The sequence below is a fragment of the Leptonychotes weddellii genome, chromosome 8 (genome assembly GCF_054177405.1).
Source record: "Leptonychotes weddellii isolate Sample4059 chromosome 8, ASM5417740v2, whole genome shotgun sequence".
Classification (NCBI taxonomy): Eukaryota; Metazoa; Chordata; class Mammalia; order Carnivora; family Phocidae; genus Leptonychotes; species Leptonychotes weddellii.
This window is the reverse complement of record NC_138376.1, coordinates 80,465,082-80,479,025: the sequence shown is the minus strand read 5'-3', so window position 1 is coordinate 80,479,025 and position 13,944 is coordinate 80,465,082. Positions and strand designations below refer to the sequence as shown.

The window sequence follows — 13,944 nt, the reverse complement described above, 5'->3', positions numbered from 1 at the left end:
AAAATAAAGTCAATTACTGGGATTGACTGTTGGAATACATTAGAGATGTTATAACTTGCAGTTATGGTTTATTGTGATGTTGAAATTAAAATTTACAATCTGCTTTTTCAAATTCCAGTTAAGATTAGTTTTCTTTAAGTTTCCAGCAATGTTTTTTAAACCATTTATGAAGTAACTGGTTTTTACTGGCTCTGTTTATAGACCTGTGCTGTAAAGTATAACAGTTTTGAGCCTCTCATCTTCCCAGATCAACAAGAAACCTCATTTTTTTTTCCCACCATGCTTATCCCCTCTGTTGTAATATTTTAAGATATGTTAGGAGAGGGAGGGGTTGAGAAGGAATTGTTATTAGATCTTAAAGATAGTAGAGATAGAACTCAGATGAGCCTGCCAAGACTTGAGGACTCAGATGTTGACCTAGGTGTTCTTGGGCCACCATTCCTGCTCCCACCACCATTTCACCATTTCATTTCCCCATTTCTGGAGATTAATGCAATCGTAATTGATGGAAGATAAATGTAACTAAATTTTTTCCACAGCATGAGAAGATAGGGCTTATATGGTAGTTGAAATGGTTGGAGGAAGCAGAAGGGGATATGAAGGGAATTTGGTATTGTAAAGTGTTGCAGCTGGATTGTATTATGGCTCTCAGTCTTCCCACCTGGTTAACAAAGGCCACTCAGTTGCATAACTCCAGGAGGCAGCATTCACACAGAATTTGATGTGAGTGGTGCAAGCTCTCTGGCCCTGAGCCAGACTGAACGCTCCAGCAGTCTTCTGATGATGAGGTTTTGGCAGAACCACTTTCCCATACTGGTTTTGACAGTTCACTTACCTTGTTGCTGAATCTTCCCAGTGTCTTCTTTTGTTGACTCTGAGGCAGCCTAAGATCACTTATGTAATACTTACTTTGTGCCAGATACTGTTGTGTTTTGCATGTATTAACTAATTTACTTCTTCCAATGACTTTATGAATATGTACTATTAATATCTTCATTTTACAGGCAGTTCCATTTATAGGAAATTGGGACACAAAGTTTAAAAGTATATTGCTCAAACTCCGGCGGCTATTAAATGGCAAAGCTAGGAAGCAGACGAAGGCAGTGTGGCTCCAGAATGTCTGTTTTTTCCCACCATGCCATGCTACATTTGGAATTCCTTCTTTTTGTTGTTCCCCATTTCCCTAAATCAGTCAGTCATATCGTTATTTAGTCGCTTAAACATTGATTGAGCATCTACTTTGTGCCAGGAACTTTCTAGGACTGAAGACAAAGGCCTTGCTCTCATGGAACTATATTTAGTTGAGGGAGAGAGACAAGAAATAATTAGACACGTGAGTTGGGTAATTTCAAAATTCAATTTCAGAAATGTCTAGATAGAAAATAGAACAATGCCTCACTTTGAATTGAGGGGATCTTCTCTGAGGAGGTGGTGCTACTTCTCTTGGGACTTGAATGATCAGAAAGCAGCAGCTTTGTGAAGAAAAGCAAGGATTCCAAGCTATGATAGGGGAACAAGTTTGGTGTTTTCTAGGGACAGAAAAGAAAAATCATATGACTTGGAGCTTAGTAAGTGAACAGATTGATGGGCAGTGAGATCTCAGAGGACTTCAGGAGCACCTGCGTTTCCAGGGGGTGAGAGGGAAAGACCTTTTAGTTGTTCACATGCAGTTTGGGCAGAGAGCAGTCCTCCCCCGTTGCAGGCAATAAGAAAGTGAGTGCAGTGGATTTTTAAGTAATGATTCTAGTACTTCTAAAACCATATTGTTAAAGTACATCATAAAGCATTATTCCATGGCCCATTAGAAACATGTGTGGAAAATCACTCATTAATGATACAATTTGATTTATGTTTTATAAGACCATTCTGAATGCTCTGTAGCAGGGATACAAGTGGAAGGACAGAGTCCAATTAGGTTGTCACCGTGGTTCAGTGCTTATGAAAAGTTGTGGCAGTGAATACAGAGAGAATAAATTACACCCTAAATATGTATTTATATTGATTACTTTCCTTAATGTCAGTTTTCCAGATGGTAGCACTTCTATTGTAGGGCAAAGGAGTAAATGTCATCGCTTAGTTTATTATGAGACAATTGGTAGCCCAGGTTGAAATTTTCCTGAGATCCAGGTTTTATTACTCTTTTGATTCATTCAAACAACAAATTCCCCCAGGGTACAATCCTCCTGCCAAGATGATTGTTTATGTTCGGGATTAGCCTTCTTCAGGACTGGCACTCCTTTCAGCCTTAATGTGGAGGCCAGCCCTTTGGTCTTGCCTTCTTCTACCTTCATGATGAATTCTCAGGGGCCCCTAAGCTTTCCCAAGGCTTCTTTGCTTTGGTAAGGGCCTCCCGACCGATATAGCTCAGGAACTTTAAACCTCAAAGAGAAGGGCTCGTAGAGATGCGTGGGTGTAGTTTGTTGAGCAGCATCCAAGCACCAGTGGATGTGTTGCCACAGAGAGAATGCTCCGTGCCGTGGCTCAGCTAAACACCCTATTAACCTAGGATTCTCTTAATTTGACTTGACTTAGAAGACAAATGAGTTTGAAGATACAGGTCGCCTATTTAATGCACCTGTGTTTGGCAACGTACCAAGTTATTCATTTTTTTGTTTTGTTTTGCTTTACAAAGATGTTTACATATTACATATGAAGAAAGTAATTCAAATAGATTTCTACTTGGATATACTTTCTGTTACGTATTTTGAAAGCCTCTGGTCAAAACACTACATATATTACAAGGTCAGTTGTAGTACTGATTCGAATAATACTGTTGATAAATGCAAAATTTTCTGAAGCTGTGATTTTCAACTATTTGCTTTTCTCTTCAAAGAAAAGCTTCAAGTCTATGTTTTATGTGCTGACACTTATTCGGGATGCTGTAAATATGTTTTTTTTTTACATCACAGATGTTAAAAGACTAGGAAGTGGATAGAGCACGCATGTGGAGGCTGCCTCCTTTCCTATAGTTTGAGGGTCCCAGCCAGCAATGCCACATTGCTGAACTGAAGCTAAACAGCAGTCCCTGTAGTCCCTTAGATGTCCTCCATGTCTCCTGGGGAGCTTTTAGACACATGTATTGTTTGTGACATTAGAATGTTAGAATTTATTTTGCCTTGAGTTTGCCACTCATAAGGCTTAAGTGGAAGAACAGATACATTGTTTAAAATTGCCACTTTTTTCTTGCAGTTTTTTCCACGTGAGGAGAAAAGAAAACTTTATTTCTTAAGCTTCTTCGGGAGATTTTGATTTTTAAAAATGTTTTTTCCTGAATTTTTAAAAATTTCCAAGACCAATATAGAAGCTTAATTCAGTAATGAGAAAGAAAAGTTGGTGACCACCAGGATCTTGAGGAATTCTATTTTTAATATCTTTATTACAAAAATAGATTCACTTTCTATAAGGCAGTCCTTCAGTTGTGTGATTCTTAATTTTGTAGCCTTCCTAAATGAATAAGCTAAGTTTAAAAAACAGAAACCAACTTATTAGTCATATTGTTAATAGCTCTGGCAAGAAGGATATAAGTTATCTTCCCTTCTCCAGTTCTTTGAATAAACTAAGTGACCGATAGTTTTAATTTTCTCCGACTTAGTTGTTCTGTTTTAGATTTAGAATTAAGTTAACGTGAAAGTTCTTGAAATTGATGTATATTTACTTACAATTATAGTTTAAAAAACGAACAGATAAAGACCATTATGCTTCTTTTACTTGTAGGTATTGCTTTTATGACTGATAATTTTTATGACTTAATTATAATAACTAATAGCATAGTTATATTCAAAGTATTCCTTGGTAACAAGTTAGTATCTTCTTGATTCATCAACATGTAGGAAGGTAGTAATGCATCCTAACTCCAATTTTATTTTAGTTATTGACTAGGGGATAGAAGAAATACTGATACTACAGAATTCAGTGTGAAAGGTGATTGGTTATACACTCAATCTCAGGACTGCTTTTTTTTTAGTTCCTTCTACTTGTGTCTTGTTAATAACATTGACTTATAAAAGCTAGATTATTCTTGGTTGGAATGTCTTTAGTATTATTGAGGAAATACCTATTTCCTCAATACCTTCTTATAAAAGAAGAATGAAAGCTACTATTAATTAATACATATCTTTTATTATGTCTTTATTCCTTTTAAACATAGTTGTATCAGACTGGGTCCAGTGAGGAGGTAGAAATCAGAGGGTTAAACAGGGTAAGTTCCATATGAAGAATTATTAAACTCTGATGAAAGAGTGACTATAAGATATAAGAAAACTGCATATGGTACTCTAGGGCGAAGGGAGGAAAGTCACACTTACAAGGATCCTCTAGCCAAGACTGGATTTAGAACTTGTGGGGGGAGATATAGTTCAATCCACTGGATTAGTAGAGAAATTCACTCTTCTGCCCAGACTGGAGCTGGTCTGCAGTCACCGGGCAGTCAGGACAACTGGAGTGCAGGCCACTAGCAACAAGTGGTCTGGGCATGCAGAGGGAGTGGCAGTTGTATGGGAAGCAGCAAGTAAGCCACCCTGTGGGCCTCCAGAGGAAATCAGGGACTGACAGGGTCTAGGGGTTTCAGTGTGCCTATGCAAGCAGGAAGCTCTTTCTCCTTGCAGTGTCCTTTTAGCCCTCTACTGAGAAAGCTTAATGTGGTTGTAAGAATAGAAATGCTTCAGGGGCGCCTAGGTGGCTCAGTCGGTTAAGCATCTGACTCTTGGTTTTGGCTCAGGTCATGATGTCAGAGTCATGAGATTGAGCCCTGCGTTGATGGAGCCTGCTTAAGATTCTTTCTCTTCCTCTGCCCGCCCCCCCCGTCCCCCGCTCACGTGTGTGGGCTCCCGCGTGTGGGCACCCACGCAGAAAGAAAAGGAATGCTTCAATTGTGTCTGTTATGGCAGGACATATGTTAAAGGGTCATTTTGAAGCTTAGAGTCATTAAATGATAATGGGCATAATAATGTTCCTTTTTCCAGTTTATTTTTTTTGCCATATAGGTATGTAAAAACTCTTGACTAATTGCCTTTCTGTACTTTTTATTGTTTGTGTTTGCTTTCCTTCCTACTGACATTTTGGGTCAGATAATTCGTGGTTGTGGGGAACTGTCCTGTGCATTGTAGTATGTTTAGCATCACCCCTGACCTCTACTCACTAGATACTAGTATCACACATAAACAGTTGTGACAGCCAAAAATGTCTCCAGACCCACTGGTGAGCAAAAGTCTCTCCTGGTTAAGAACCACTGTTTTTTATTAAAAAGCACTCTGTTGGGCGCCTGGGTGGCTCAGATGGTTAAGCGTCTGCCTTCGGCTCAGGTCATGATCCCAGTGTCCTGGGATCGAGTCCCACATCGGACTCCCTGCTCCTTGGGAGCCTGCTTCTCCCTCTGCCTCTCTCTCTGTCTCTCATGAATAAATAAATAAAATCTTTAAAAAATAAAAATAAAAAAAAATAAAAAGCACTGTTAAAAACAATCTAGATCTCTCTTGTAATAAAGGTTTGCTTGTGGTTTTTAGCAAATGCTATTTTAATAAAAGAGGGTATCTTAGATAATTATAAAGTTTTGTTTTTGGAACAGGTATTAGAAACTAATTGAACCTCTGTATTTCATCTATAAGTGAATTTTCAATTGATTTGTTTCTAGTCACGTAGCTATTTAGTTGCATACCTAGGATTGGAACCCAAAATGTTTTCAAAAAAAGTATTTTCTTGTTTGTTCTTTGATTTAAGAGCGTATGTTATGCATGCACCTTGGTAGGTGCTAGAGATTTGATGATGAGGCAGTGAGTAAAATTTCAGGTTATCATGAAGAATCATTTTATTTAGCTATCACACTCTTGCTTGATACTTGATGATAGAAAGATACTTTTTAAAAAGCATTGAAAGAATATTTGATTCATATATGGAAGGACTGTGGTTAAAGGAGCTACTCTTAGCATTAAGATGCAGTTTTGTGGTTGCAACTGTTGAAACGGTTGTGGGCTTTGAATCAGGCTTTGAAGACTGAGAGTCTGGTCTTAGTTCTTCATGAAACTCATAACAACCTAGGCCTTCATTATCATCTGTGAAATTACATTAGACTACCTGGATTCTGAGTTACCTATCCTACCAGTTCTGATACAGTATGAACTTCCAGATTGAAGTTGAAAATGAGAATAGAGAAGGCCTAGAGACTGTCCCAGTCTTCTAGGACAGGGATAGAAGAAAAAAAAAAAACTATATTGTTTTATATAATTATAGTGACCTAAACTGTATCAACACATTGGCAATACTTTGGATTGAGACGAGTCTAATAGTAGAGAATGTGCTTTAATACCAAGCTGAACTGAAATTCTGGTACTATTCATGTACTTTACAGAGATTTGACTCTGAGATAAATTTCTGAGTATAAAAAATAATTTTAAGGTAGGATTCTGGGTAAGTCAAAAAGGAGTTACTTAAAAAACAACAGAATGGGAAAAAATATTTGCATAGATTTATCAGTAAGAGCCTTCTAGCCAGAATACATTTAAAAAAAAAACAACAACTCGCAACTCAACAGTAAAAAAGACAAACAACCCACTTAGAAAGGGGACAAAGAATTTGATAGACATTTCTCCAAAATAAATATGTAAATGGCCAGTAAACAAATGAAAAGATGCTCAGCATAATTACTCATTAGAGAAATGTAAGTCAAAACCATAAGGAGAGAGGTGCGTGGGTGGTTCAGTCAGTTGGGCATCCAGCTACTTTTGATTTCAGCTCAGGTCATGATCTCAGGGTCTTGAGTTGAGCCTTGCCTGGAACTTCATGCTCAGCGCAGAGTCTGCTGGAGGTTCTCTGCCCCTAGGCCCACTCTCGCATGCTCGCTCGCTCTCTCTCAAATAAATATGTCTTAAAAAACAAAACAAAACATAAGGAGATAACATTTCAGGCCCACTAGTGTGACTCTAATAAAAGGGTGGGGAGACACTTGGGTGGCACAGTCAGTGAAGCCACCGACTCTTGATTTTGGCTCAGGTCCTGATCTTGGGGTCCTGGGATCAAGCCCCATGTTGGTCTCTTGCGCTTGGTGGGGAGTCTGCTTGAGGATTCTCCCCCTCTCTTTCTCTTTTCCTCCCCCCCACAGGCCCACTTGTCCATGCTCTTTCTTAAATAAGTAAATCTTAAAAAAAAAAAAAAAGATATGCAGTAACAAGCATAGACATGGATGTGGACAAATTGGAACCCTCATACATTGCTGGTGGGAATGTAAAGTGATGTAGCCTCTTTGGAAAACAGTTCGGCAGTTTCTGAAAACATAGTTACCATATGGCAGTTGAACAGTTATCATATAAATCAGTATTTCCACTCCTAGGTTTATACCCAAGAGAATTGAAGATACACATCCAATACAAAAGCTTATATGTGAATGTTTATAGTAGCATTATTCATAATGGCCAAAAAGTAGAAACAACCCAAATTTCCATGAACTGATGAATGGGTAAACAAAACAAAAAAATTTATCTCCATACAATGAAATAATATTTGTCCATAAAAATGAATGAAATCTGAGACATGCTACAACTTGAATGGACCTTGAAAACAAGCTAAGGGAAAAAAACAGTTACAAAAGTCACGTATTATTCCATTTATACGAAATGTCTGGAATAAAGATTAGTGATTTCTAGGGGGATAGGAAGAGAGGAAAAGATGGGTAACTATTAATGGGTATGGGTTTCTTTTTGGGAGGATGAAAATGTTCTGATATTAGATACTGCCAGTGGTTGTTCAGCTCTGAATATGCTAAACACTGAGTTGTACACTTTAAAAGGGTGAATTTAAAAACAAAAGAAAAGGGTGAATTTTATGATATGTGAATTATATCTTAGTAAAGTGGTTTTTTTTAAATTGAGCCCAAAAAACTTAAAAAGGAGTTATTTAATCACTGAGATTAAGCTGCAATCAACAGTTAATGCTTAAGTGTCAGTTCCACATTTCCTTCAAACCCTTTCCTGTAATTTTGTCTTTTTTACTGTTTAATGTTTATTGTGTTTGGTGTTTTGATTTTGTTTCTTTAAATAAGTTCTGGTTAAGACTTAGATCACTTGGGGCGCCTGGGTGGCTCAGTTGGTTAAGCGACTGCCTTCGGCTCAGGTCATGATCCTGGAGTCCCAGGATCGAGTCCCGCATCGGGCTCCCTGCTCAGCAGGGAGTCTGCTTCTCCCTCTGACCCTCCTCCCTCTCATGCTCTCTGTCTCTCATTCTCTCTTGCAAATAAATAAAATCTTAAAAAAAAAAAAGACTTAGATCACTTGAAGCTGTCCTTTTATTGTTTAGACAGTAAGCAATAGGATAGAGAATCTAGACATTCATCCCTATCTGATGTTTTTTGCCTTGATGACACAAGTAGTCATCTGTTCAGGGTTTCTCTTATGAGATGAAATGTCTATGCAAATATCTAGGAAGAGGAAGCAAAATGTAGAAAAATTTATGTTTTGCTTTCCGTTTAGTTATGGAAAGATAAGTTTAAAAAATAATATATAAATGATGCTTTTTCAGAAACTTCTAAGAGGATGTTTAACAACTTTCATTTCTTCATGTGAGGTTTTAAATTATAATGTTCATTTTTAATAACAAATAATTTATCATTACAGACAGATTTGACCAGTTTTGGGCCATCAACCGGAAACTCATGGAATATCCTGCAGAAGAAAATGGATTTCGTTTTATCCCTTTTAGAATATATCAGGTAGGAAGTAACATTTTTAACAATACCAACTTGTGAATGCCTCAGACATCTTACTTCTTGAAGTAGTGTAGTCCAAAACTCTTTAAATTTGCATAGTAACTGAAGGATATTTGTTAGGGCTTTCCAGAGCTTATCTTTTGGTGACAATCAAGTCAGAGACTACACTGAAATATTTGACTCATATACAGTTGATCCGCATTATTTGCGGATTCTTTATTTGCAGATTTGCTTGCTTTCTAAAATTTATTTGTAAGCCAGAGTCAGTACTCAGCAGCACTCTCATGGAAGTGTGCAAAGCTACAGAAAATTTGATTCACCCAACATTCACATATTCCGCAATGCCGTACCTTCTTGTTTCTGTTTTCCTGCTATAAACAAGTTTCTTTTCCCTGTTTAGTGCTATGCTTTTTACACTTTTGTGCTTTTTATTGATGATTTTGTTGTTTAAAATGGTTCCCAAGAGTAGTGCTGAAGTGCCGTCTTTAAAAAGAAATGCACATATGGGGCGCTTGGGTGGCTCTGTCAGTTGAACATCTGACTCTTGATTGGCTCAGGTCATGATCTCAGGGTTGTGAGATCAAGCCCTGGTCCAGCTTCGTGCTGGGTGTGGAGCCTGCTTAAGATTCTCTCTGTCCCTCACCCTCTGCGCCCCCCCCTCCATGTGTGTGCTCTCTCTCTCTTTCTCAAAATAAATAAATTAAAAGAGAAAGAAACACACATAAAACAAGGTTATGTATTGGTCAGTTGGAGAACATTTTGTGACCAGAGACACACAGTAACCCAACCCTATATTTCCTCCAGGAACAGTGGCTCAGTATTTGCTAATTCAGTGTTTGCAGTGACTTTGTAAAACGTAGCTACCACCGATGAGGGGAATTGATGTATTTGTTTTAAATGGTGAGTCTTTAGTGTTGTACAACAAAATAGGTAAGTAGAGTCTCCTTATAGCACAGTTTCATGGGGTGAAGAAACTCCTGTTTCTGTAGAGTGCTTTAAAATTTCTAGGTGCGGGGTGCCTGGGTGGCTCAGTCGTTAAGCGTCTGCCTTTGGCTCAGATCATGATGCCAGGGTCCTGGGATCGAGCCCCACATCGGGCTCCCTGCTCCGTGGGAAGCCTGCTTCTCCCTCTCCCACTCCCCCTGCTTGTGTTCCCTCTCTTGCTGTGTCTCTCTCTGTCAAATAAATAAATAAAATCTTAAAATAAAATAAAATAAAATTTCTAGGTGCTTTGCATATAGCAACTACTTTGTAAATATTTGTTGAGTGAATGGTATTCCAGAAAGTAAGTTACTTACTATCTCTAGAGAAAAAGCAGTTGAGAATAGAAATTGGAAACATAATATCACAGATATGGGCTCTAATCAAGCAGAACTTCCATTCAAACTCAGAGAGGTTGTGTCATAAGTTCCCCTTGTAGCCATTTTCAGTGTCCCACAGTCTTTACTCATAGTGACTCTATAGTAATTTTTAAAATCTTTTTTTTTAAAGATTTTATTTATTTATTCAACAGAGAGATAGAGAGCACAAGTAGGCAGAGCGGCAGGGAGAGGGAGAGGGAGAAGCAGGCTCCCTGCTGAGCAGGGAGCCCGACGTGGGGCTCGATCCCAGGACCCTGGGATCATGACCTGAGCCGAAGGCAGCCGCTTAACAACTGAGCCACCCAGGTGCCCCAATTTTTTAAATCTTTTATAGAGGCATCAATTATATAACTGTATTAAAGAGGAAAACAGTTTGTTTAATTAAAAGTAAGTAAACAAAAATCCCAGTATACTCAAAGAATGAAAAGTGTTTCTGATTTAAATAAGGTATCTTGTTATTGATTTCATTAACATAATGGTAGATAGACTGTTTTTAAGATTATATATATATATATATATATATTAGAGAGAGAGAGAGAAAGAGAGCAAGCACGAGCGGGGTGAGGGACAGAGGGAGAAGCAGACTCCCTGCTGAGCAGGGAGCCGGGTGCGGGGCTCGATCCTGGAACTCCAGGATCATGACCCGAGCCGAAGACAGATACTTAACTGACTGAGCCACCTAGGCACCCCTAGATTATTTTTAAATCATGGATTCATAATATGTACAATAGAAATAAAATGAGAAAAATTCCTGTTGGAATAAGACCAGATGATCTAATTAGCCACACTTCTCTGCTTCCTTTTTTTAATTCCACAAGTCTTTGTTAATCACAGATATTATACAGTGGGTTTGGAAATACCACAGCTTATTTATTTATATATAATCTTGTATTATGAAGAATCTGAGGCAATTAACACAAATAATTAGAAAACAAAAGAATTTAGAGTCAGAGCTACATATCATGAAACATCTGATGTAATTTACAAGAATTTATAATCACAAAATAGAAAAGAATTTAAAATCAAAACTACTGAAAATAAAAAATGGAAACTCAGCATGAAATTACATAAGCTATGAATGAGTGAGATACTCAGATTTATTAAAATTGACCTGCAGGTTTGACCCCAAGTATTTTTGTAGCCAGAGCAAGGGAAAAGAAATGTGATAACATTTTTTTTTTCATTATACATAAGGAGAAAACCTAGTAGGTTATTAGAGAAAGCTAAACTTTCTCAGGCATGGGAAGGCTAGGACTGAAAAGACTTTTAGGTTATTTTATGGAAGAATGTGTTTATCAAATAAGAAGGAAAGTAATTGGTGGAGCAAAGCATTTGGGGATCAGGATTAACAGTGAAGGTTAACCCAGCAGACGAGAGGTTTGCAGAGAACTGTTAAGGAATAGGAGGGGAAAAATCGTTGCTACTCATGTGGGAAAGCATAAGCCTTTTCTGTGTAACGAGTAATAAAGCTATCTGCTGAAAAGAGAGGGGTGCAACAGTTTTGGAAAACTGTTCTTTTTGACAGTGGGCAAATAGAATGGTTCCTATAGTTGCATAAAATGATGTGAGAAAGAAAGATGGCAGGAAGCCTAGCTGTATGAGAGAAGAAATACCTCACATTAGATGCCTCTGTACTGACCACCTAGGCATTCTGTAAGAGAAACTTTTACAGAGCTAGATTCACTAGTGATATGCTTTTAGTTATTCCACAGAGAAAAGCCAAAATGGAGCCAGATTTTATGGACTAAGTATAATACCTACAGTGAGTAGGATTCTTCATGTAGTCTATAAACCCCGTAGAGAGAGTCTACTTCTTCACCATCACTGATGTGGATATTGGTGGTTAAAGTACATATTAAAAACAATAAAAGGTTATAGAATTTCAGAGTAGTCCTTAAGTTTTCTAAGTGGATTTTAAAAATTAAAAAAAAATTTTTTTCTAAGTAAGCTCTGTGCCCAGTGTGATGCTTGAACTCACAACCTTGAGGTCAAGAGTTGCATGCTCTACTGACTGAGCCAGCCAGGCCCCCCTCAGAAATGGTTTTTAAGCAGCAGTCCACTTTAGGGCCAAGCTTAGAAGGGGAGGTTGGGTGGGGACAAGTGGGATTGGCTCAGGTGGCCTGACCCCACTCCTCCTGGGGCTTGACAATTTGAAAGTCACCTCTCAATCTAGATGGATTCAGGCACTTTGCCCAAGTTAGTTCTTGATATAGCCTGCGTCCAGAATGCAATAATACTCTCAAAATGCTAGTGGTATCTTTGAAGGCAAGGCTGGATTAAATAAAAAAAAATCTGTGTGGTAGGATTTAGCACAGTCTTTCATATACTGTGAGTACTTCATAATTACTTAATTTGAAGTATTAAATTAATAGGGTATTAAAAACACCAAAGATAAAAAAAAAAAAAAGTCACCGAAGCTCATATAATGTTAAAGCTTAAAAATAGACTTTATAGTTAAATAATCCCAAACTGAGAGGGTGGGGGGATGGGTTAGCCCGGTGATGGGTATTAAGGAGGGCATGTACTGCATGGAGCACTGGGTGTTATACAAAAACAATGGATCGTGGATCACGACATCAAAAACTAATGATGTATGGTGACTAACATAACACAATAAAATAAAACAAAAAAAATAATCCCAAACTGAAAAAGCTAGCAGTTTTCCTTGGATTTAAATGTATGGTGACTTTAAAGGATAGTGCTACTGTAGTAGTTAAGAGAACAAAACACTTTTAAAATTAACCAAGGGGCACATGGGTGGCTCAGTCGGTTAAGCGTCTGACTCTTGATTTCAGCTCAGGTCATGATCTCAGGGTCCTGGGATCCAGCCCCATGTTTCTCAGACCCCATTCTCAGCAGGGAGTCTGCTGGAGATTCTCTCTCTTCCTCTCCCTCTACCCCCCCACCATGCATGTGTGTTCTCTTTTTCTCTCTCTCAAATAAATAAATCTTGAAAAAATAAATAAAATTAAAATGAGGGGAGAAGAGCAGGAGAAAATGAAAAAGAGCTAGAAGTGTTAGAAGGGTTGAAAAAGCAGTGTACGGAGAGGGGGGAAAGATGGCGGAGGAGTAGGGGACCCTATTTCACCTGGTCCCCGGAATTGAGCTGGATATCTACCAGACCACTCTGAGCACCCAGGAAACCAGCCTGAGATGTAAGAAGATCTGGATCTCTACAAACAGAATATCGCAGTCAGTTGGTTTTGAGGTACGAAGCGGGGAGCCGTGATTCCGCCGGCAGATAAACGGCAGCGGGAGGGTGCCTGGCCGTGGGGATCCTACACCGCCGGTGAGTGACAGCCTCGCGCGCTACGGATGGGACACAGACTCGCAGACCGGTATTGGCGGGGAAAGGGCTCTAGGGCAGCACCCGGGGTGGAAACCCGGAGCGGCGGGGTCGCGCGGGCAAACTGCAGCCCCCAGGTCGGAAACCCGGAGCAGCGGGGTCGCGGGGGCACGAACTTGGAGCGGCTGGCGGTTTTAGAAGCACAAAGGGCAGAGCTGTGCTCCGACCTGGAGGCAGGACTGGGAGCGCTGCGGAGGGGCGCACAACCCAGGCCACTGCAGTTTATAGCAGCACGGACAGAAGCGGAGACGGTGTGGCCTGGAGAGCTCACTGAAGAACAGACTGGGGTCTCTCTGCTCTGAGGCAGAGGGTTGGAAACGGTCTCTTCTGCTCTGACTCACGGAAGAGACGCGGAAAGCCACCAGGGAAAGCCGCCAGAGAACAAAAGCCCCAAAGACTGATTCCCGCTGAGCACATCCCCCACCACAGTGGGGCAGGGCAACTCCGCCCAAACAGGGTTGCCTGAGTAACAGCGCGGCAGGCCCCTCCCGCAGAAGACAGGCTGGGAAAACAAGAGGCCAGCAACCCTAAGGTCCCAAGAAAAC

General features: G+C 39.5%; 1 protein-coding gene across 4 annotated transcripts in view; it reads left to right on the top strand.

Moving 5' to 3' along the window:
• Positions 1-13,944, top strand: part of ATG5 (autophagy related 5) — a 119,774-nt gene that overhangs the window by 63,122 nt on the left and 42,708 nt on the right. For all 4 annotated transcript variants that reach the window (XM_081828748.1, XM_081828751.1, XM_081828750.1 and 1 more), the window contains one exon: positions 8,601-8,695. In XM_081828748.1, the coding sequence (XP_081684874.1) occupies positions 8,601-8,695 (95 nt within the window). The remainder of the gene's footprint in view (positions 1-8,600; positions 8,696-13,944) is intronic.